Raw genomic sequence first — 25,613 nt, 5'->3', positions numbered from 1 at the left:
AAGTGGCTTCTTTGCTGCCCTTCTTGACACCAGGCCATCCTTCAAAAGTCTTCACCTCACTGTGCGTGCAGATGCACTCACACCTGCCTGCTGCCTGTCACGGATTCCGCCGAGGCTGCTCCTCCTCCTTGTTCGGGCAGGCTTCGGCGTTCGTCGTCCCCGGAGTACTAGCTGCTACCGTTTGATGTTATCTATGTTTGTTTTGTTTTGTCTGATTAGTGCACCTGTTCTATATCACGTATTGATTATGTCACCTATAAGTTTCCTTTGGTTTTGTTTGTAGTTGTGTGTTGTTGTCCGCCTGTCCGTTGGTGATGTGCATTTGCTCTCGTATTTTTAGAGTATTGACGCACTGTATGCGTAATCTCTTGTATTTTGTGTATATACGCACTGTATGCGTAATCGCTCGCCTCCGTTGTGTTGAGGCCCGTTATTTTGTATTGTCGTATTCTTACAAGTAAAGTATGTTGGACTAAGCTTCTGTGTCCTGCGCCTGACTCCAACACCACATCCACATCAGCCCTTGACAGAACAACACACCTTTCTATGGAGTCAGCAGGAGCAGCGGCGGCGACCGAGTCGCTGGAGGATCGGGTCAGCTGCCAGGAGGCCATGATCCAGCAACTCGGCTCCGCCATGCAGGAGGCTATGAACACCCTGCGCCGATGGGAAAGGGGAGGCGTGCCCACACCTCCTCCTACATTACCACCACCATCGGCCAGCCCCACCAGACCAGCTCCGGAATCCAGTGGGATTCGGCTCTCGCTCCCGAGGGCGTATGATGGCACAGCAGCCGGGTGTCAGGGGTTCCTCCTTCAGGTGGAACTCTACCTGGCCACCATACACCCGGCGCCCTCGGGATACGAGAGCGTTTCCGCCCTCATCTCCTGTCTCTCCGGCAAGGCGTTGGAGTGGGCCAACGCCGAATGGAGGGGAATAGACGCCGCCACCACCAGCTACGCGGAGTTCTCCCGCCGCTTCAGGGCAGTTTTCGATCACCCTCCTGAGGGTAAAGCGGCGGGGGAGCGTCTGTTCCACCTCCGACAGGGGAAGAGGAGCGCACAGGAGTTCGCCCTGGATTTCCGGACTCTAGCGGCGGATGCGGGGTGGAATGAGAGGGCCCTCATCGATCACTATCGGTGTAGCCTGCGTGAGGACGTTCGTCGAGAGCTGGCCTGCAGGGACACCAATCTGTCCTTCGACCAGCTAGTGGACATGTCCATCCGACTGGATACCCTGCTGGCCACCCGCGGACGTCCCGAGATGGGGCCGTCCATTCCATCCCCCAGCACCTCCGAGCCGAGCCCAATGGAGCTCGGGGGTGCTGGCGCTAGAGAAAGAAGGAGAGAGAACCCGAGGGGGGCCGTCCCCTGCACCAGCTGTGGCCATGGAGGACACACTGCGGCTAGGTGCTGGGGAGGGTCTCCAAGGAATCGAGGCAACAGGTCGCGCACTGGGGAGTCATTTCAGGTGAGTAGGCGCCCCACTCACCCAGAGCTCTCTGTTGTTCACTTGTGTATACCTGTGGTATTTCCTCAGGTTGCATCTCATTCCCAGCATAAGGCGCTAGTCGATTCAGGCGCAGCTGGGAATTTTATTGATCGAAAATTTTGCTCTAAGTTAGGGATTCCCCTCCTGCCCGTTGATGCACCCTTTCCTGTCCATGCCCTAGATAGCCGCCCGTTGGGATCTGGGTTGATTAGGGAGGTCACAGCGCCACTAAAGATGAAGACGCAGGGGGGTCATGAGGAGATTATTCAGTTGTACCTCATTGACTCTCCTGCGTATCCCGTGGTGCTGGGGCTTCCTTGGTTAATCACCCATGACCCCACCATTTCGTGGCAACAGAGGGCTCTCAAGGAATGGTCTGGCCAGTGTGTTGGGCGATGTTTAGGTGTTTCCGTTGGGGCGACCACGGTGGAGAGTCCGAACCAAGTGCCCGCAATGCACATTCCCCCTGAGTATGAGGATTTGGCACTCGTGATCAGCAAGACGAGGGCGACGCGATTGCCACCTCATAGACAGGGAGATTGTGCGATAAACCTCCAGACAGGTGTGGCACTTCCGCAGAGCCATGTGTATCCTCTGTCTCAAGAGGAGACGGCGGCTATGGAAACCTACATAGCTGAGTCCCTGAGACAAGGATACACACGGCCCTCCACTTCCCCTGCGTCCTCGAGTTTCGTTTTTGTGAAGAAGAAGGATGCAGGTTTGAGCCTGTGTATTGATTATCGTAGTCTCAATCAGATCACTGTGAAATACAGTTACCCTCTACCTCTGATTGCGAGTATGACTGAATCATTACGCGGAGCGCATTTCTTCACAAAACTGGATCTCAGGAGCGCTTATAACTTGGTGCGCATTAGGGAGGGAGATGAATGGAAGACGGCATTTAGTACCACCTCAGGTCATTATGAGTATCTTGTCATGCCATACGGGTTAATGAATGCTCCTTCAGTCTTCCAATCATTTGTAGACGAGATCTTCCGGGACCTGCATGGGCAGGGAGTGGTAGTGTACATTGACGACATCCTAGTGTACTCCGCTACACGAACCGAGCATGTAGCCCTGGTGCGTCGAGTGTTGGGTAGGCTGTTGGAGCATGACTTGTATGTCAAGGCAGAGAAATGTCTGTTTTTCCAGGAGTCCATCTCCTTCTTGGGTCATCGGTTGTCCGCGTCAGGGGTGAAAATGGAGATTGACCGGGTGTCAGCCGTGCGTAACTGGCAAACCCCAACCACTGTTAAAGAGGTGCAGCAGTTTTTGGGTTTTGCCAATTACTACCGGAGGTTTATCTGGGGTTTTGGACAGGTGGCAGCTCCCATTACATCCCTGCTGAAGGGGGGCCCGGTGCGTTTGCAGTGGTCGGCTGAAGCGGACAGGGCGTTTCGTAAACTTAAGGACCTTTTCACTTCGGCTCCGGTGCTGGCACACCCGGACCCCACTTTAGCGTTCCAGGTAGAGGTGGACGCGTCAGAGGCCGGTATTGGGGCAGTACTGTCGCAACGCTCTGGCACGCATCCTAAGCTCCGTCCCTGTGCCTTTTATTCTAAAAAGCTCAGCCCGGCGGAGCGTAATTATGACGTAGGGGACAGGGAGCTGTTAGCCGTGGTTCAAGCTCTAAAGGTGTGGAGGCATTGGCTTGAGGGGGCTCAACACCCTTTTCTCATTCTGACTGACCATCGTAACCTGGAGTACATCCGGGCAGCGAGGAGATTGAACCCTCGTCAGGCTAGGTGGAACATGTTCCTGACCCGGTTCGTTTTTAAGATCACTTACATCCCAGGGTCCCAGAACGGTAAGGCAGACGCCCTGTCCCGGCGGTATGAAACAGAGGAGAGGTCCATTGAGCCCACTCCCATACTGCCAGAGTCTTGTCTGGTGGCACCAGTGGTATGGGAGGTCGATGCGGAAATTGAGCGGGCGTTACGCACCGACCCTACTCCCCCAGAGTGTCCAGTGGGTCGGACGTACGTGCCGCTCGAGGTCCGTGATCGTCTCATCTATTGGGCTCATACGTCACCCTCCTCTGGACATCCAGGTATTGGCCGGACAGTGCACTGCCTTAGTGTGAAGTACTGGTGGCCAACATTGGCTAGGGACGTGAGGGTTTATGTCTCCTCCTGCTCGGTGTGCGCGCAGTGTAAGGCGCCTAGACACCTGCCCAGGGGGAAGTTCAACCCCTGCCCGTTCCACAACGGCCGTGGTCTCACCTCTCGGTGGACTTTGTCACAGACCTTCCCCCCTCTCAGGGGAATACCACTATTCTGGTCGTTGTGGATCGGTTCTCTAAGGCCTGTCGTCTCATTCCAATGCCGGGTCTCCCTACTGCCCTACAGACCGCTGAGGCCTTGTTCACCCACGTCTTCCGGCACTACGGGGTTCCCGAGGATATAGTGTCTGATCGGGGTCCCCAATTCACCTCTAGAGTCTGGAGGGTGTTCATGGAACGCTTGGGGGTCTCGGTTAGCCTTACCTTGGGTTACCACCCGGAGAGTGATGGGCAGGTGGAGAGAGTGAACCAGGATGTGGGTAGGTTTCTGAGATCCTATTGCCAGGGCCGGCCGGAGGAGTGGTCGGGGTATATCCCCTGGGCAGAGATGGCTCAGAACTCTCTCTGCCACTCCTCTACTAACCTGACCCCCTTTCAGTGCGTGTTAGGTTATCAGCCGGTTCTGGCACCATGGCATCAGAGCCAGATCGAGGCTCCGGCGGTGGATGAGTGGTTTCGGCGCTCGGAGGAGACGTGGAACGCTGCCCACGTACATCTGCAGCGGGCCATCCGCAGGCATAAGGCGAGCGCCGACCACCACCGCAGTGAGGGTCCAGTCTACGCCCCTGGAGATCGAGTCTGGCTCTCGACTCGAAACCTGCCCCTTCGCCTGCCCTGCCGGAAGCTTGGCCGGCAGTTTGTGGGGCCATTTAAAGTCCTGAGGAGATTGAATGAGGTGTGTTACAGGTTGCAACTGCCTAATGACTATCACATTAACCCCTCATTCCATGTTTCTCTCCTCAGGCCGGTGGTAGCTGGTCCACTCCAGGAGAATGAGATAAGAGAGACCCCTCCGCCCTCACTGGACATCGAGGGGGCTCCGGCGTACTCAGTCCGGTCCATCGTGGATTCGAGACGTCGGATGGGGGGTCTACAATATCTCGTGGAGTGGGAGGGGTACGGTCCGGAGGAACGGTGCTGGGTGCCTAGGAGGGACATTCTAGATCCATCCCTCCTGACTGAGTTCCATCGTAGTCATCCTACGCGCCCTGCTCCACGTCCTCCTGGCCGTCCCCGAGGCCGGGGTCGGCGCACGGCTGGAGCCGCGCGTCAAGGGGGGGGGGTACTGTCACAGATTCCGCCGAGGCTGCTCCTCCTCCTTGTTCGGGCAGGCTTCGGCGTTCGTCGTCCCCGGAGTACTAGCTGCTACCGTCTGATGTTATCTATGTTTGTTTGGTTTTGTCTGATTAGTGCACCTGTTCTATATCACGTATTGATTATGTCACCTATAAGTTTCCTTTGGTTTTGTTTGTAGTTGTGTGTTGTTGTCCGCCTGTCCGTTGGTGATGTGCATTTGCTCTCGTAATCTCTTGTATTTTGTGTATATACGCACTGTATGCGTAATCGCTCGCCTCCGTTGTGTTAAGGCCCGTTATTTTGTATTGTCGTGTTCTTACAAGTAAAGTCTGTTGGACTAAGCTTCTGTGTCCTGCGCCTGACTCCAACACCACATCCACATCAGCCCTTGACACTGCCATTCCTGAGCAAGCTCTGCACTGGTGTGCCCCGATCCCGCAGCTGAATCAACTTTAGGAGACGGTCCTGGCGCTTACTGGACTTTCTTGGGCGCCTTGAAGCCTTCTTCACAACAATTTAACCTCTCTCCTTGAAGTTCTTGATGATCCGATAAATGGTTGATTTAGGTGCAATCTTACTAGCAGCAATATCCTTGCCTGTGAAGCCCTTTTTGTGCAAAGCAATGATGACGGTACGTGTTTTCTTGCAGGTAACCATGGTTAACAGAGGAAGAACAATGATTTCAAGCACCACCCTCCTTTTAAAGCTTCCAGTCTGTTATTCTAACTCAATCAGCATGACAGAGTGATCTCCAGCCTTGTCCTCGTCAACACTCTCACCTGTGTTAACGAGATAATTACTGACATGATGGCAGCTGGTCCTTTTGTGGCAGGGCTGAAATGCAGTGGAAAAGTTTTTTGGGGATTAAGTTAATTTTCATGGCAAAGAGGGACTTGCAATTAATTGCAATTCATCTGATCACTCTTCATGACATTCTGGAGTATATGCAAATTGCCATCATCAAAACTGAGGCAGCAGACTTTGTGAAAATTAGTATTTGTGTCATTCTCAAAACTTTTGACCACGACTGTACATTTTTTGTCCCAATATTTTGGACCCATTTCCTCTTGCTGATCTGAAAAAGCCTGGACGAGTGAACGCAATATGTTGGAGTAGGTCCATTGGAGTTGTCACCATATTGCTATTACCTATCCACATTCACTTTATCTAACAAACTTTTAGATTAGTTAAAGTGTGGAAAGAGGAAGTTAGAAAGAGAAGAGCTTTTTAAAATATTAAAACACAGCCAGGGAAAGCAAAAAACACAGTGATAGTTCACTCCAAAGTGAAAAGCGGTCAGGGGACAGGGGTTAGGGGTCAGGTGGCGGAGTCCTACCTGTCTTGCGGAGAGGAAAGTCGTCTTTGGGGTCGTACATGCCCAGGATGGCGTGGTTGTAAGGGGACATCCCTGTCTGGGGAGGGGAGCTCTGGTCCAGGGAGCTGTGCTGGGTCTTCCTACAGAGGGGAGACAAATACACATTTACAGTATTTCATTTGGGTCCTTCAAAAGGAGCAAAGATCGACCTGACTTCTGAGGCAGAGGACGTCTGGTAATTGGAAGTAAGAGAATTCCCCGACGTAGATAAATACATTTAACAATTGTACACCGTATGATGGCTAATCATCAACATGCAATAAGATGTTGAAAAATCTAAATTCAGCTGTTCAATTATTTATTGTCATAGTAAATTCGTAACATCTGCTCTTCGAGAAGCATCGAGGCACAATGGACCCATATTTGAAAAGTCACACACAAATACACATGCACGGATGAGCGTTACCACAAACACAGGAGTCTCAGTTCACTCCCCACCACACATTACCTGCTCTCAGGCAGACCTTTTTATTTATGGCCCGGCACTTTGCATGCCATCTCAGATTACCCACAATGCATGTGCCGAGCATGAAGTTGTGCGGCACCCTGTGTTTGTAAACAAACCTACTCTGACAGGGCAATGAGCGTAAACGGATCTGATGGAGCCATAAAAGCTACTACTACTGCATGGACCTGCTGGTGTGTGAACGATATGCTGATGTTGCCCGTCTGTCTGTGCCAGTCTGTCTGACTGGGTAACAATGGTCCGTGTCAGTTGATGTGGCTTCAGTAGTGTGAGGGAGAAACAGGCATCAGGTATCTGTCTGTCTGTCTGTCTGTCTATCTCTGTTACTGCGTATCCATCTATCCTAAGCTACCATTAAAAAAGTGTGTGTACCTGTCTGTCTCTGTGTCCGTCTTCCTTAACTGCCCCTATGTTCCACTGAGTTACAGTAAAACACGGAGAGGGCTTCATGTTTCTCAGTTAATAGCTAAGAGAAAACAGCATTGATGTTTCCTCTGGCTGGGGCCAATTGAGGTCAGCTGGCGTCTTCCCATCCCACTGAATTGAATCTGGCTGGCTTTCCCCTCCATATTACATAAACAGCGAGCCTGTCTAGGTTGCATGGCTGACATGTCTTTGGCTCATGTGGCAATTATAAAAATGTCTGCCGTTGTAGCTGTCAGAATATATACTTGTTTTGATTAATAAAATATATTGTGTTTGATGTCGTCTTAGAGACACATTTTATGTGGCTACTATCGATTTATGTGACTGCTGTTTTTTTGGGAGGTGGGTAACGAACAAGTAAAGAGCAAACAAAATAAAGTAACATTCCTGTAAAACCGTCAAGTGAAACTAAGATAATTCATATCTTAGCTAAATTAATAGAGAACGTGTCATTCATCAATAAAATGGGCGGGGCTTCATAGTTGTTAATGGGAAGAGCAGATGTCGGCACTGGATGGTGCTGTCCGTTGATTGGACTAGCTACAGCCTCCCTTACACATAACTTTGACAAGGAAGACACCAATGGGGAAATAAACTTCTCTCCACGCTGTGCTGTCAAGGACTTAACCATGACTACTGGTGTCAAAACTTGGGCCGTAGCTAACAGAGAACAATTTTTCACATAAACACACGCATCAACCTACAGAAAAACAGAAGTCTACCATAAACTACATCCGTCCTAGCTCGCTCATTAATGTCTTAATCGAAATTACGGATTGCCTCTTATCCGCTCGTCGTCCCCTTATGCCATAGTTTGTACATCTCAATTGTCAGTAGAAACCACATTTGTTTAAGCAAGTCAGCCATATCAGCTATGTTTTTTTTAAAAGCAGTAAATGAGGCTGAATGAACTGTTTCGCTGCCATACAAGGCTCCGCTGATAGCCAGGTGTAGCAGTGGTAAGGTGTTGGGACTGCTGTTGGGACAGCTTTATGTAGGCCCTAAGTTTTTGGGCACCTTTTGTCATCGTTATAGTGCAATTAATGTATTGTTTAGTGTTGTGTTGTGGCTTTGCTGGCATGCATAAAACATTTTTTGGGGGAGTTTGCCCCACCAAGATTTACATGCTAAAATCGCCACTGTACATATCCGTTAAGATCTACAGAAACACATAGGGGGGTAGACAGAGGATAGGGGTGAGTTTTGGATTGTAAGGCTCTGCAGCGTCCATGAAGAACAAAGATCTACGGCATGCCATCATTCGGCATCAGCATGGTGCCACCATAATCAAGTAAGGCTTAACCTATGGTTGGGTAAGGATGTGGGGTGTGGGTATGATACTCACCCGTACCAGTAGCGTGGGTCAGTGTTCATGCAGTGGTTGAGGCTGCGCTGAGCCAGGGCTTTCTTTTTGTTCAGGACAAACTCCTGCAGCCGCATCTTGACCTCCGTGCTGGCCACCGCACCTGGGAGAGATGATCGAGAAGCCAAGGGTTAGGGACTACAAAATTACAGGACATGGACTACAAATACCACCTTCATAACAGCCTGGAGGAACACGTCATTCTGTTTCCCTCTACAGATATGGTTCCTCCTTAGCCTTGTAGAACCAGCCTGATCTTGCAAGCTCACATAAATGATTCGCTAAACTAAATCATTTATCTAAACTCGCGAGATCAGTGTGGTAGTACGAGGCTAGTTCCTCCTTGCTTTGGATTAAACTTGAAGATAGATCTTCACAACATCTCTATGATACCACATTATGCATGGCATCATATGCAACCACCAATATTTTTACATTTACATTTACGTCATTTAGCAGACGCTCTTATCCAGAGCGACTTACAAATTGGTGCATTCACCTTATAGCCAGTGGGATAACCATTTTACAATATGTATTTTTTTTGGGGGGGTGGGGTACGGGGGGGTAGAAGGATTACTTTATCCTATCCCAGGTATTCCTTAAAGAGGTGGGGTTTCAAGAGTCTCCGGAAGGTGGTGAGTGACTCCGCTGTCCTGGCGTCGAGAGGGAGCTTGTTCCACCATTGGGGTGCCAGAGCAGCGAACAGTGTTGACTGTGCTGAGCGGGAACTGTGCTTCCGCAGAGGTAGGGGGGCCAGCAGGCCAGAGGTGGATGAACGCAATGCCCTCGTTTGGGTGTAGGGAATGATCAGAGCCTGAAGGTACGGAGGTGCCGTTCCCCTCACAGCTCCGTAGGCAAGCACCATGGTCTTGTAGCAGATGCGAGTTTCAACTGGAAGCCAGTGGAGTGTGCGGAGGAGCGGGGTGACGTGAGAGAACTTGGGAAGGTTGAACACCAGACGGACTGCGGCATTCTGGATGAGTTGTAGGGGTTTAATTGCACAGGCAGTGAGCCCAGCCAACAGCGAGTTGCAGTAATCCAGACGGGAGATGACAAGTGCCTGGATTAGGACCTGTGCCGCTTCCTGTGTAAGGCAGGGTCGTACTCTCCGAATGTTGTAGAGCATGAATCATCTTGACATGACCCCATGATATTTAGTTGAAGTATTTACAATGAATAGGGAACTGAATCTAATGGGGGAACAGAATTGAGACGACAACAGGATCATTCTGAGTGAGATACTAGAATGGATGTGATCTTCCCAGCTGATCTTTGCAGCTTGAAGGAGTGACTGAACAGAATTGAAGTTTGTGGGACATGAAGTTACACAGAGTTTCCCTAGAAGGGAAAACGCACGCTTTGGTGGGAATTCCACCGAGACTGTGGCAGTTAAATTGGAAAAAATGTTTTGTGTGTTTGTGTGGTTTTCTTTCTTCAAACAAGGCATCACAAGGTGCGTTCTTTCACAGCTCTCTCTTCAATTACCACCTCACCATCACACAGTCAACACATCCCTGAGGGGAGCCTCCACACAGGGAGAGAGAGATGGGGAGAGAGAAATGGAAAGAAAGGTAAGAGAGTGAGAGAAAAAGAGCGAGAGTAAAAAGAGAGAGCAAGGGAAGTGTGTGCATACATCTGTAAAAGTGTGTGTCAAAGAGAAACACAATTAGTGAGAGAAAAAGACGGAGCTGGCAACAAGTGACTAACATGTCAAGCGGTGAAGCAGTGCAGGGGGGGTGGCACATAGGAGAATATGATGACTGCTAATATAGACGCCTTTTAAATCACATTGCGAGACCTAAGTGCTGACATCCCAATTTGTACGCCTTGACACTGAGGCAAATAGGCTTTTATGAGACTGCCTTGGAGGCAATTTACTGCAGCACTTAACAAAGCACCCGCTGTTTACCATCCAGCGTTACTCTAGATGCTAGCCTAGCTTAGTGCCGTACATATACAGATTACGGGAAAACACAGTTTGAGATGTAGCATTTCACGGACACCATCTTGGCACCAAACCACATACAAATTGCAATGTTGTTGTCAATAAACACTTGGTGCCAATATGGCTGAGTTTGCCCCAAAATGGCTGCTTTGGTTCTAATAGTGAAGCAGTGAGGTGTCGGTTCAGGCTGCCCTGACTGCTTGTGCTTGAAAAGTGCTGTTTTGACATTTATGTCTGAAACTGTTATGGGGGAGGTGAGGGCGGTTCCAACGCTGGCACAATGTCCGAGCTCGTGTTAGGAGACATTTTGGGGAGATTTAATGACATCTTTGGAGGGTGTGCTGTCCTGGGAGAAAGCCAGGACAGGAGTGTTGGGGAAGGGTTTGACAAGAGGTTGGGTAAAATGTACGTTTGGGTAAACGTTAGCTGGGCAGCTTTAGGAGGGTCTACTGCTATTTACCCAACTCCTGCTCTCATCACTCATACTGCACCATCACTGATGCTAATGCTAACACTGTCCCTCTATTACTATGATGACGTAGCATCGGCCATGATACTGTAGTGTTAGCCACAACATGATAATGCTCTTAAGCCACAATGTGATAATGTAGCATTGGCCACGGTATAAAATAATGTCAAGATAACCACAGCATATGATTTAGCCACAATGTGATAATGTAATGTTAGCTATGGGTGTGAACGTTTAAACAAATTGGGATGTTAACTGTAAGAAAAAATCCGTAACTGAAAACCTGTTGTTTTTATTCCACAAAATTGAAATCACAGTGCAGTTATCACAAACATACTACTAACATCATAAAGGGGGAAAAAGATTAACAAATACCTAATGCAACAATGATGTAACGTTAGTAGGAGATATGCATCTTTCAAATTATTTGCCACGGATATACAGTGCCGGGAAAAAGTATTTGCCCCCTTTCTGATTTTCTCTATTTGTGCATATTTTGGACACTGAATGTTATCATCAGATCTTCAACCAAAACCTAATATTAGATCAAGGGAACCTGAGTGAACAAATAACAACATACTGATACCTTTTCCATTTATTTAATAAACAAAGTTTACCCAATGCCCCTGTGTGAAAAAGTAATTGCACCCTTACACTCACACTTGTTGTGCCACCTTTAGCTGCAATAACTGCAACCAAACACTTCCTGTAGTTGTTGATCAGTCTCCCACATCACTGTGGAAGAATTTTGGCCCAACTCTTCCATGCAGAACTGCGCGACATTTGTGGGTTTCCACAACCTCTCAATCGGGTTTAGGTCTGGACTTTGACTAGGCCATTCCAGAACTCTAAATGTGTTGCTTTTCAGTCATTCTGATATATAATATATAATATGCCGTTTAGCATATCCAAAGCGACTTACAGGCATGTGTACATACATTTTTACGTATGGGTGGTCCCGGGGATCGAACCCACTACCCTGGCGATACAAGCGCCATGCTCTACCAGTTGAGCTACAGAGGACCACAGAGGATATAGACTTGCTTGTGTGTTATGCCGAATTACCCAGCTGCGCTTCAGCATCAGCTCAAGGCCAGATGGCCTGACATTCTCCTGTAGAATTCTCTGATACAGAGAAGTATTCATGGTTCCTTCAATTATGGCAGGTCCTGTTATGTCTGGCGAAAACCAAACACTGCATTCCACAGTAAGAACCTCATACCAATGGTCAAGCATGGTGGTGGTAGTGTGATGGTTTGGGGATGCTTTGCTGCCTCAGGACCTGGACAACTTGAAGGAACCATTAATTATCTGTATCAGATAATTCTAAAGGAGAATGTCAGGCCATCCTTCCGTGAGCTGAAGTTGAAGCGCAGCTGGGTCATGCGGCAAGACAATGATACAAAACACACAATCAAGTCTACATCAGAATGGCTCAAAAGCAAGTCAAAGTCCAGCCCTAAACCATTTAAGACGTTGTGGCAGGAACCCACAAATGTACCTGAGTTAAAGCAGTTCTGAATGGATTGGGCCAAAATTCCTCCCTAGTGATGTGACAGACTGATCAGCAACTACAGGAAGTGTTTGGTAGAAGTCACTGTAGCTGAATGTGGCACAGTCAGTTATTGAATGTAAGGGTGCAATTACTTTTTCACACAGGGACATTGGGTGTTGCATAACTTCTTTAATTAAATAAATTAAATAAATATCAACATTTTGTGTTATTTGTTAACTCAGGTTCCCTTTATCTAATATTAGGTGTTGGTTGAAGATCTGATAACATTCAGTGTCAGATATATGCAATAATAGAGAAAGCGCTGCACACCCCAGTCATTAAGTTGGAAAAATGGCAAAGAAATGCAAGTGACAGCAGCGAACAGACTATCGAGTCTGCTGCTGCACTGTGCTTTTAGATGACCCAACGTTACAACATAGCGATTGGTGCTTTGGAAACATGCTGAAGTACGGCCTGACTGCTGGGAACATGTCTCCAACTTCATCAGCAAGCTGTCAAACTATCGTAAATAAGTGACAAGCTACACGCTGTTTATCAGTGCATTGCCCAACATCCTTAGCTAGCTAGCTAGAATTCAATCCCTGTTGTCACGCCCTGACTCAGGGGACGCTTATATGTTGAGTCAGGGTGTGTATATTCCTTGTTGTGTTTGTCATTGTTTGTCGATCTAGTATGCATGGTTCTATGTTGGCCGGTGTGGTTCCCAATCAGAGGCAGCTGTCGTTCGTTGTCTCTGATTGGGGACAATACTTAGGCAGCCTATTGGCACTAGTGGGTTGTGGGATCTTGTTCCGGTTAAGGTATGTTGTGTCGTCTACCTTGGACTTCACGTTTCGTTTCGTTGGTTGTTTTGTCGTTGTGTTTAATAGAAAATAAACATGTACGCATATCACGCTGCGCCTTGGTCTGTCCCGTCATTCAACGAACGTGACACCTGTGTTTGTCAGTGAAGCTAGCTAGCAGCAGGCAGGCTACTACAAGCTAAATCAGATTATGAAATCATTTTCTACATTGTAGAATAATAGTGAAGACATCAAAACTATGAAATGACACATATGTAATCATGTAGTAACCAAAAAAGCGTTAAACAAATCAAAATATATTTTATAATTGAGATTCTTCAAAGTAGCCACCCTTTGCCTCAATGACAGCTTTGCAAAGTCTTGGCATTCTCTCAACCAGCTTCACCTGGAATGCTTTTCCAACAGTCTTGAAGGAGTTCCCACATCTGCTGAGCACTTGTTGGCTGCTTTTCCTTCACTTTGCCGTCCTACTCATCCCAAACCATCTCAATTGGGTTGAGGTCGGGGGATTGTGGAGGCCAGGTCATCTGATGCAGCACTCCATCACTCTCCTTGGTCAAATAGCCCTTACACAGCCTGGAGGTGTGTTGGGTCATTGTCCTGTTGAAAAACAAATTATAGTCCCACTAATCCCAAACCAGATGGGATGGCATATCACTGCAGAATGCTGTGGTAGCCATGCTGGTTAAGTGTGCCTTGAATTCTAAATAAATCACAGACAGTGTCACCAGCAAAGCACCCCCACACCATCACACCTCCTCCTCCATGCTTTACGGTGGGAAATACACATGCGGAGATCATCCGTTCACCCACACCACGTCTCACAAAGACATGGCGGTTGGAACAAAAAATCTCTAATTTGGACTCCAGACCAAAGGACAAATTTCCACCGGTCTAATGTCCATTGCTCGTGTTTCTTGGCCCAAGCAGGTCTCTTCTTCTTTTTGGTGTCCTTTAGTAGTGGTTTCTTTGCAGCAATTCGACCATGAAGGCCTGATTCACACAGTCCCATCTGAACAGTTGATGTTGAGATGTGTCTGTGACTTGAACTCTGTGAAGCATTTATTTGGCCTGCAATTTCTGAGGCTGGTAACTCGAATGAACTTATCCTCTGCAGCAGAGGTAACTCTGGGTGTTCCATTCCTTTGGCAGTACTCATGAGAGCCAGTTTAATCATAGTGCTTGATGGTTTTTGCGACTGCACTTGAAGAAACTTTCAAAGTTCTTGAAATGTTCCGTATTGACTGACCTTCATGTCTTAAAGTAATGATGGACTGTCGTTTCTCTTTGCTTATTTGAGCTGTTCTTGCCATAATATGAACTTGGTCTTTTACCAAAAAGGGCTATCTTCTGTAAATCCCCCCTACCTTGTCACAACACAACTGATTGGCCCAAACGCATTAAGAAGGAAAGAAATTCCACAAATCAACTTTTAAGAAGGCACACCTGTTAATTGAAATGCATTCCAGGTGACTACCTCATGAAGCTTGTTGAGAGAATGCCAAGAGTGCGCAAAGCTGTCATCAAGGCAAATGATGGCTATTTGAAGAATCTCAAATATAAAATATATTTTGATTTGTTTAACACTTTTTGGTTACTACATGATTCCATATGTGTTATTTCATAGTTTTGGTGTCTTCACTATTATTCTACAATGTAAAAAATAGTAGAAAATTAAGAAAAACTCTTGAATGAGTAGGTGTGTCCAAACTTTTGACTGGTAGTGTACTTGCACATATTTTGTGCAGGAGTAGAGAGATGTCGTTTTGTTTTACAACTTTCTCACTGTCTATCAGAGTATGCGTCTGTGTCTGCCCCAGTGCCTGTGTTTCATGCACAAGACAGGTCGCGGGAGACAATGCTCGTGAATGGATTTTGAATTTTGTAATATCAGTTGGGACATGGATTGCGCATCGTCTCAATGCTTATTTTGGCCAAAACACTTGCAGACTTGAATGATCACTATCGAACACAATAGCAAGTGATCACTTGATAAAAGGCTTAGGGGCCAAGTGTTCGGTTTGAGATTCAGCCCATGACTATGGTAGATAGAACTTCATATCTCCCTAGCGGCCATGCGCAATAGGATCACTATACGCAATAGGAACATATTATGCATTGTGCACGTGGAATTTTATAAAATGTTCTTATAGTTTAATCGTTAAGAAATGTTTTCCATTTGTCACATCCGTAGTGTTAGCCACAAAGTGATAATGCAGAATTGGCCTCACTATATGATAATGTAGAGTTATCCACAACATAGTAATGTAGCATTGGCCCCGGTATATGACAATGTAACGTTAGCCCCACTATATAATAATGTAATTCTGAGCAACTCACTCTCCTGGCCACGCTCCTTGTTCTTGAGCAGCAGGAGTTTCTTCTCCCTCTGCTGCTTCTCCATCTCCTGCTCTTGGCGGTGTCTCTCCATCTTCTTCTGGTGCTCCAGCAGCTCCTGCTGATGCTTCAGGGCCAGGAGGTCCTGCTGGTGCTGCAACACAACGTTACTACAACTTTAATACAACGTTACTACAACGTTGGTACAACTGCCTGCTGATGCTTTAGAGCCAGGAGGTGCTTCTGCTGCTGCAACGCAACGTTACCACAACATTACTACAACTTTACTACAACATTGGTACTACTGCCTGCTGATGGAGTAGAGGGAGAGGGATGGAGGGACATGGGAGGAGGAGGGAGAGGGAGACTGAAAGGGATGGAGGGAGATGGGGAGAGGGAGAGGAATGGAAAGGAGAGAGGGAGGGAGACATGGTCACAGATTGTCTGATATCATCTTATCTAGATAAACAAAAAACACACGCTTCAACACACACTCTAACACACTTCCTTTCAATGGCAAATATGCATGTATCAGACAATCTAAAACCAATGGCTGACGTCAATATCACTAGATTTCAACAGCAAGTATCCCCTACAGATTTCATAGCTTGGAAACTTTACTTGAATTTCTTCTCAAGAGGAAGTCAGCACAAAATGCCTAAATGACTGAATGATAAAAGCCTCACTATGGACAGTTGTTGCATAATTTCAACCAGTACAGGTGGGTGTTGACTGGAACGGAGCAGAATAGAATACAGTCAGCAAGCTGTCAAGGCATAATGCGGAGCTAGTGATGTGTCAACTGGAGCTTTCAGACAGAGCTATTTTTAGCCTGGGCTGCCTCTCTCCCATTGGCTGAAGCTGCGGCCGTGGCAACACGGGAGGCCTGTTTACAGAGCGAACTGTTTCTCTCGTTGTCACACACACGTATGAGCCAGTACACATGCATACACAGTTTCTCAAGGACTGGGTTCCCATGGAGATCAGAAAAGCAACCCAACTCAACCGGTGGATCCAGTTACATCCAACACACACACACACACACACACACGTGTACAGGCATGTCCTCTCCTACACCCATTCTCTCTGTCATTAAAACAGCACATTGGCATTCTGCTGAGCCAGAATGCCCTCGAGCAAAGGCGATGGAGGGATGGAGAGATGGAGAAGAGCAGGGGGTGGGAGAGGAGACAAAAACACACACACCTTAACATGCTCCTGTAGCTGGACCTCATGCTGGCGTGAGAGCTGCTCGTGTTGCCGCTGGAACTCGGCGATGAGCAGCTGTCTCTGGATCTGCTGTTTGTGTTTGAGGGCCAGCAGCTCCTGCTGCAGCTGCTGCTCCCGCTGACCTGGGACCTGTCCTTGGTGGCCCTGGTCGCCTGGTCGCGGTGCCAGGCCAAAGGGCTGGTCCAGCCGCAGGTCCATGGGGATGGCGGCCGGGGGCACCTGCATGGGCAGTGCCGCGCTCACGTCGACTGGGGAGAGGCAGAGAGAGAAGGGGTAACTGACTAATTTTTCAATGGTTGTTGTTCCGTTGTGACGTAGGGTTCAATCAAAAGATAAAGGATAGTCTTTCCCAAGGCTCTTTCTCACACACACTGACTCAAACACACTAATGCACACAAGTAGTTGCAGGTCCTATAGGAGCCGATTCAATGACATTGAATGACCCATAGAATAGAATAGCCACCCGACATCATTGAATAGCTCTCAGCTTTGGCGAAAGGCTAAATTAGTCTTCATTCTAGGACTACATGGCACGGATGCTAGTTTAACGATGGCAGTTTTGACACACTAGGGTCAACGTAGACGCAGAGTGTGGTGGCAATGTACCACGATAGGAGTTTTGTGATGTTGGGAGTGACAAAAGGCTGCAAACAAATGGACAAAAGCACTGAGAACAACTACTATGTGTGTACGTGCAAGCATTGCCACAATACGTGTGGACTGGGAATAGATGAATGGGTGAAGTATGCTCACGATGAGCGAGAGGAGGGGTGTGTGTGTGTGTATGTGTGTGTGCGTGTATTTGCGTGTCTATGTGTGTGTTTGTGTGTGTGTGCATGCATGCATGCGAGTCTGTGTGTGCATGTGTATCCCAAAAAAGGATCCCCATTCATTTCCACTGTGTCAGCTCACAGCAGGGCACTAATCTCAAAGAGCAGAATGCCACGAGTTCAAGGGAAAAGAACAGCACTACAATGATCCTGGCCAGAAGAGAGACTATGGATGGGGATTAGGGCCAAACAAAAGAGGTCCCCCTCAAAAGGTCACAGAGTTTATCAATGCAGAGAAAAGAATAGACTTCCAATATTCTTTCCCCCTCCCCCTATATATAATCTAAACTATACTGTCCGCAAGTAACTGTTCTTCTTTAGGAAGTAACGATAGAAGTAGCCGATTCTAATGAGCTACATGGACACTGAAAAGACAATCCAAAAGAGGACATATGTGACTCGTTTCAGGAAACTAGGCGTATGTCGCGCGTCACTACTTCACAGGAGAGGCATTTGAATGTAAACATTTATTTTTTATCAAAATGAGTTTTTTGGCAGAAATGCCTTCTGGAACATGTGAACTTTCATGTGCCTTAATAACAAACTTGTATGCCATCTCTAAATACAAAATTGTTATATTACAAGCCTAGTTGGTTTAGCCACAGAAAAAGACAGGAACCTTCCCGCTGCCATGATTGGCTGAGATAATGGATGGGCTGGACATGCCGAGAGATGAGTTCGGATTGGTCTGCCATGTAGCATGCTTCTGTCAATAACATGAGCTGCTCAGTATATGTAGGTAATCCGTTCCTTTTTTGAAAGATGCTCTCCACTTTCTGGAAGACCGATTTTTGAAATCAGTGGAATATCCGGTGGAAGCAGAGAATGATAGCTAAGGAGAGTAAATTCTGGTGTTTGATTGCAAATATGCGGACGGAGTCGAAAAGAGAACACACAGAACGCTGTTGTATAAAACACCTGTCTCAAGATTACATCTTCAAACTAAGGGTAACCATGGCTTCCGTGACAGAGAGGGAGAAGCGATCATCCATGTATTCGGGTAAGAGAGTCTAGCTAGCTACATTTTCAGATATTATACGTTTCTAATTTTGTCAGAAAGTTGTTTTCATTGCAAGTTAAAGCGCACTGTTAGCTAGCTAGTTAACGTTAGCTGGCTGGCTCGCTAGCTAACGTTACGTGTAGTAATATTCATATCTCAGAGCCATTTGCATTGCTAGTTATAGCCTAATGTTAGCTAGTTAGCTAACATTGAACCTAGTTGGTTAGTTTTAGCTACCAGCAGATTCATGCAGGGTAGTAATGTTATGAGTTGGGATTATGGTTCATTGTTTAGCTAGCTAGATACATATCTAAACAAAAGACTACACTATGCAAGTAACCATTTCACTGTACCGTTTATACCAGGGGTGTCAAACTCATTTTAGCTCAGGGGCCACATGGAGGAAAATCTATTCCCAAGTGGGCCGGACCGGAAAAATCATGGTATATATAACTTTAAAACAACAACTTTAGATTGTTTTCTTTGTTTTAATACGATCAACATACAACATAAAGCTGGAGCCTGAGGACAGTGTGTCCAAAATAGTACAAGCACAACATCACTATTAATCATAAAACACGTCAAGTTTATTTGAAAATTCTAAAGAAAAAGAACACACAAACACACAATGCCTCAGTGATTAACATAACTGTTTCACAGATCACAGAACTATATCAGGGTGTCATTTCTCAGGCAGAAATGTAGATAAAAAATAATGAAATCCTGTTCCCCAAACAAGTGCAAGAACCACAGAGTCAAGAATAGGTTAAATATACAAATAAAATAAAATCAATAAAAAACAATAGCACATCAACATAAAAACATATAAACATAAAGCTGGAGCCTGAGGACAGTGTCCAATAGCACAACATCACTATTAATCATAAAACACCTCAAGTTATTTGAAAGTTCTGAGGACAAAGAACACACAAACACACAATGCCTCAGTGATTAACAGAACTGTTTCACAGATCACAGAACTATATCAGGGTGTCATTTCTCAGGCAGAAATGTAGATAAAAATAATGAAATCCTGTTCCCCAAACAAGTGCAAGAACCACAGAGTCAAGAATAGGTTAAATATACAAATAAAATAAAATCAATTAAAAACAATAGCACATCAACATAAAAACATATCAACACAAATCTGAAAGCGTTGCTCAAACTCCCGTAACAGTCCCGTTATTTTATCTTTGAACCACTTCATGTCTGCCACATGTTGGGTCGCGCACACATTTTTCAGACAGGGGAAGTGAGCTGCATCACCACCGGCAAGTTGCGTCTCCCACAATGACAGCTTCAACTTGAAAGAACGTATGCTGTCATAATACTGCGTGACAACTTTGTTGCGCCCTTGCAGCTGTTTGTTCAAGTTATTCAGGTGCTCTGTAACATCCACCATAAATGCAAAGTCCTGCATCCATTCTGCGGAATGAAATTCTAACACTGGTTTGCCCTTTTCTTCCATGAACTGTTCAATTTCTTCTCGTAAATCAAAGAAACGCCTCAGCACAGCACCTCGGCTTAACCATCTTACCTCAGTGTGGTATGGCAGGCCATAGATGTGGTCTTTCTCTCTGAGAAGGCTGTCAAACTGACGGTGATTCAGGCTTCTGGATCGGATGAAATTAACAGTTTGGATGACCACCTTCATGACGTTATCCATCTTTAATGACTTGCAACACAAAGCCTCCTGGTGCAAAATACAGTGAAAAGTCAAAAATCACGTCCTCCATTTGCAGATTGCACTTTCTCTCTGAACTTTGTCACAACGCCTGCTTTTTTCCCGATCATTGAGGGCGCACCATCTGTAGCCAGGCTGACAGCGCGGGACCAGTCCACTCCGACCCTGTCCAGCGCGCCCGACGAGTGCGGTAAAAATATCAGCTGCTGTCGTTGTATCTGTCATCGGCACCAACTCCACGAACTCCTCGGTGACGGTGAATGTGTCATCAACTCCGCGGATGAAAATGGCCAGTTGTGCAACATCTGTAATGTCCGTGCTTTCATCAATTGCAACCGAAAACGCAATAAATGACTTTACTTTTTGCTTCAACTGGCTGTCCAAATCCACTGAAAGATCGGAAATCCTGTCTGCAACTGTGTTTCTTGTCAGGCTGATATTTGCAAAAGCCTGCCGCTTTTCAGGGCACACAATCTCCGCTGCCTTCATCATGCATGTTTTTACAAATTCCCCCTCACTAAATGGTTTTGAAGCCACTGCGATTTCATTAGCAATGAGGTAGCTAGCTTTCACTGCAGCGTCACTGATGTCTCGGCTGTGAGTAAACACAGACTGCCGTTTCTTCAAACCCGCCAACAGTTCATTCACCTTCTCTCATCTCCGCTGTCCTTGAAAGTTGTCATATTTGTTGGCATGAAGACTCACATAGTGGCGACGAAGGTTATATTCTTTCAGCATAAATAGGATGACCATTTTTCTTGGAACACTCTGCACTCTGCGTCCACTTTTCTTTTTTTTGACAGAGACATATTGGGGCAATGAGGGTGCCAAAGCACATAATGTTAAAAGTAGAAGCCGTAATAAATATCGCTGGCAAAACAAAGTAGCTCATTGGCTGCACGTGCTTGACCTACTTGCTCTGCCCCGGTATAAACAGTTTGCTTGCTTAACACAATTGCTATTGCGCCATCCAGTGGACGCAATTGGAACATCAGTTTATTTTATAGAAAAATTGTAGCGCATTTTTATACTTTACAAAATTATTATTAATTATTATTTTTTTTTATCATCTCGCGGGCCGGATTAAACCCGTTTGCGGGCCTGATCCGGCCCGCGGGCCGGACATTTGACACCCCTGGTTTATACCTTCTGTATCCTGAGCATGTTACAAATACACCTTTTTTTTAGGGGGTAGATCAGCTTTAATATTGCAGATATTTTTTTTTTTTCTAATTTTTTTCTTAGCAGACGCTCTTATCCAGAGCGACTTACAAGAACAATTAGGATTAAGTGCCTTGCTCAAGGGCACGTCGGCAGATTTTTCCCCTAGTCGGCTTTGGGGATTAGAACCAGCGACCTTTCGGTTACTGGCACAACGCTCTTAACCACTAAGCTACCTGCATCATTTCCAATCCCCCATATGTTTTTTTCTCTCACAAATAGTGGGGATAACAAGTATTTGATACACTGCCGATTTTGCAGGTTTTCCTACTTACAAAGCATGTAGAGGTCTGTAATTTTTATCATAGGTACACTTCAACTGTGAGAGACGGAATCTAAAACAAAAATCCAGAAAATCACATTGTATGATTTTAAAGTAATTAATTTGCATTTTATTGCATGACATAAGTATTTGATCACCTACCAACCAGTAAGAATTCTGGCTCTCACAGACCTGTTAGTTTTTCTTTAAGAAGCCCTCCTGTTCTCCACTCATTACCTGTATTAACTGCATCTGTTTGAACTCGTTACCTGTATAAAAGACACCTGTCCACACACTGAATCAAACAGACTCCAACCTCTCCACAATGGCCAAGACCAGAGAGCTGTGTAAGGACATCAGGGATAAAATTGTAGACCTGCACAAGGCTGGGATGGGCTACAGGACAATAGGCAAGCAGCTTGGTGAGAAGGCAACAACTGTTGGCGCAATTATTAGAAAATGGAAGAAGTTCAAGATGACGGTCAATCACCCTCGGTCTGGGGCTCCATGCAAGATCTCACCTTGTGGGGCATCAATGATCATGAGGAAGGTAAGGGATCAGCCCAGAATTACACGGCAGGACCTGGTCAATGACTTGAAGAGAGCTGGGACCACATTCTCAAAGAAAACCATTAGTCTCACACTAAGCCATCATGGATTAAATTCCTGCAGCGCACGCAAGGTCCCTGTGCTCAAGCCAGCGCATGTCCAGGCCCATCTGAAGTTTGCCAATGACCATATGGATGATCCAGAGGAGGAATGGGAGAAGGTCATGTGGTCTGATGAGACAAAAATAGAGCTTTTTGGTCTAAACTCCACTCGCCGTGTTTGGAGGAAGAAGAAGGATGAGTACAACCCCAAGAACACCCCATGAATCATGGAGGTGGAAACATAATTCTTTGGGGATGCTTTTCTGCAAAGGGGACAGGACGACTGCACCGTATTGAGGGGAGGATGGATGGGGCCATGTATCGCAAGATCTTGGCCAACAACCTCCTTCCCTCAGTAAGGGCATTGAAGATGGGTCGTGGCTGGGTCTTCCAGCATGACAACGACCCGAAACACACAACCAGGGCAACTAAGGAGTGGCTCTGTAAGAAGCATCTCAAGGTCCTGGAGTGGCCTAGCCAGTCTCCAGACCTGAACCCAATAGAAAATCTTTGGAGGGAGCTGAAAGTCCGTATTGCCCAGCGACAGCCCCGAAACCTGAAGGATCTGGAGAAGGTCTGCATGGAGGAGTGGGCCAAAATCTCTGCTGCAGTGTGTGCACTTGGTGGCAAAACCCTTGTTGGCAATCACAGAGGTCAGACGTTTCTTGTGGTTGGCCATCAGGTTTGCACACATCTCAGGAGGGATTTTGTTCCACTCCTCTTTGCAGATCTTCTCCAAGTCATTAAGGTTTCAAGGCTGATGTTTGGCAACTCGAACCTTCAGCTCCCTCCACAGATTTTCTATGGGATTAAGGTCTGGAGACTGGCTAGGCCCCTCCAGGACCTTAATGTGCTTTTTCTTGAGCCACTCCTTTGTTGCCTTGGCCGTGTGTTTTGGGTCATTGTCATGCTGGAATACCCATCCACGACCCATTTTCAATGCCCTGGCTGAGGGAAGGAGGTTCTCACCCAAGACTTGACGGTACATGGCCCCGTCCATCATCCCTTTGATGCGGTGAAGTTGTCCTGCCCCCTTAGCAGAAAAACACCCCCAAAGCATAATGTTTCCACCTCCATGTTTGACGGTGGGGATGGTGTTCCTGGGGTCATAGGCAGTATTCCTCCGCCTCCAAACATGGCGAGTTGAGTTGATGCCAAAGAGCTCGATTTTGGTCTCATCTGACCACAACACTTTCACCCAGATCTCCTCTGAATCATTCAGATGTTCATTGACAAACTTCAGATCACCGACCATTTCGAATACCACCGTACCTTCTCCGCTATGCAATCCGGTTTCCGAGCTGGTCATGGGTGCACTTCAGCCACGCTCAAGGTCCTAAACGATATTATAACCGCGATTGATAATAGACAGTACTGTGCAGCCGTCTTCATCGACCTGGCCAAGGCTTTCGACTCTGTCAACCACCGCATTCTTATTGGCAGACTAAATAGCCTTGGTTTCTCAAATGACTGCCTCGCCTGGTTCACCAACTACTTCTCGGATAGAGTTCAGTGTGTCAAAACGGAGGGCCTGTTGTCTGGACCTATGGCAGTCTCTATGGGGGTGCCACAGGGTTCAATTCTTGGGCCGACACTTTTCTCCGTGTATATCAATGATGTCGCTCTTGCTGCTGGTGACTCTCAGATCCACCTCTACGCAGACGACACCATTTTGTATACATCTGGCCCTTCATTGGACACTGTGTTAACAAACCTCCAAACGAGCTTCAATGCCATACAACACTCCTTCAGTAGCCTCCAACTGCTCTTAAACACTAGTAAAACTAAATGCATGCTTTTCAATCGAACGCTGCTGGCACCCGCCCACCCGACTAGAATCACCACTCTCGACGGGTCTGACCTAGAGTATGTGGACAACTACAAATACCTAGGTGTCTGGTTAGACTGTAAACTCTCCTTCCAGACTCACATAAAGAATCTCCAATCCAAAGTTAAATCTAGAATCGGCTTCCTATTTCGCAACAAAGCCTCCTTCACTCATGCTGCCAAACATGCCCTCGTAAAACTGACTATCCTACCGATCCTTGACTTCGGCGATGTCATTTACAAAATAGCCTCCAACACTCTACTTAGCAAATTGGATGTAGTCTATCACAGTGCCATCCGTTTTGTCTCCAAAGCCCCATACACTACCCACCACTGTGACCTGTACGCTCTTGTTGGCTGGTCCTTACTACATGTTCGTCGTCAAACCCACTGGCTCCAGGCCATCTATAAATCACTGCTAGGCAAATCCCCGCCTTATCTTAGCTCATTGGTCACCATAGCAGCACCCACCCGTAGTCTGCGCTCCAGCAGGTATATCTCACTGGTCATTCCCAAAGCCAACACCTCCTTTGGCCGCCATTCCTTCCAGTTCTCTGCTGCCAATGACTGGAACGAATTGCAAAAATCTCTGAAGCTGGAGACTCTTATCTCCCTCAATAACTTTAAACATCAGTTGTCAGAGCACCTTACCGATCACTGCACCTGTACACAGCCCATCTGAAATTAGCCCACCCAACTACCTCATCCCTATATTGTTATTTATTTTGCTCTTTTGCACCCCAGTATCTCTATTTGCACATAATCTCTTGCACATCTAGCATTCCAGTGTTAATCCTATTGTAACTATTTTGCACTATAGCCTATTTATTGCCTTACCTCCATAACTTGCTACATTTGCACACACTGTATATATATTTTCTGTTGTATTTTTGACTTTATGTTTTTTACCCCATATGTAACTCTGTGTTGTTTTTATCGCACTGCTTTGCTTTATCTTGGCCAGGTCGCAGTTGTAAATGAGAACTTGTTCTCAACTGGCTTACCTGGTTAAATAAAGGTGAAATCGCACCAACTGTTGTCACCTTCTCACCAAGCTGCTTGGTGATGGTCTTGTAGCCCATTCCAGCCTTGTGTAGGTCTACAATCTTGTCCCTGACATCCTTGGAGAGCTCTTTGGTCTTGGCCATGGTGGAGTGTTTGGAATCTGATTGATTGATTGCTTCTGTGGACAGGTGTTTTTTATACAGGTAACAAGCTGAGATTAGAAGCACTCCCTTTAAGAGTGTGCTCCTAATTTCAGCTCGTTACCTGTATAAAAGACACCTGGGAGCCAGAAATCTTTCTGATTGAGAGGGGGTCAAATACTTATTTCCCTCATTAAAATGCAAATCAATTTATA

General features: G+C 46.6%; 1 protein-coding gene across 3 annotated transcripts in view; it reads right to left on the bottom strand.

The window, feature by feature from the left end:
• The window catches only part of hdac4 (histone deacetylase 4), a 198,068-nt gene that overhangs the window by 108,288 nt on the left and 64,167 nt on the right, over positions 1-25,613 (bottom strand). For all 3 annotated transcript variants that reach the window (XM_041862710.1, XM_041862719.1, XM_041862726.1), the window contains exons 2-5: positions 16,756-17,027; positions 15,553-15,703; positions 8,462-8,582; positions 6,186-6,304 (exon numbers count right to left, since the gene is read on the bottom strand). In XM_041862710.1, coding sequence (XP_041718644.1) covers positions 6,186-6,304; positions 8,462-8,582; positions 15,553-15,703; positions 16,756-17,027 — 663 coding nt within the window. The remainder of the gene's footprint in view (positions 1-6,185; positions 6,305-8,461; positions 8,583-15,552; positions 15,704-16,755; positions 17,028-25,613) is intronic.

The sequence above is a fragment of the Coregonus clupeaformis genome, chromosome 4, assembly GCF_020615455.1.
Source record: "Coregonus clupeaformis isolate EN_2021a chromosome 4, ASM2061545v1, whole genome shotgun sequence".
NCBI lineage: Eukaryota > Metazoa > Chordata > Actinopteri > Salmoniformes > Salmonidae > Coregonus > Coregonus clupeaformis.
Note: the sequence above shows the minus strand (reverse complement) of the source record. Positions and strands in the feature narration are given on the sequence as shown.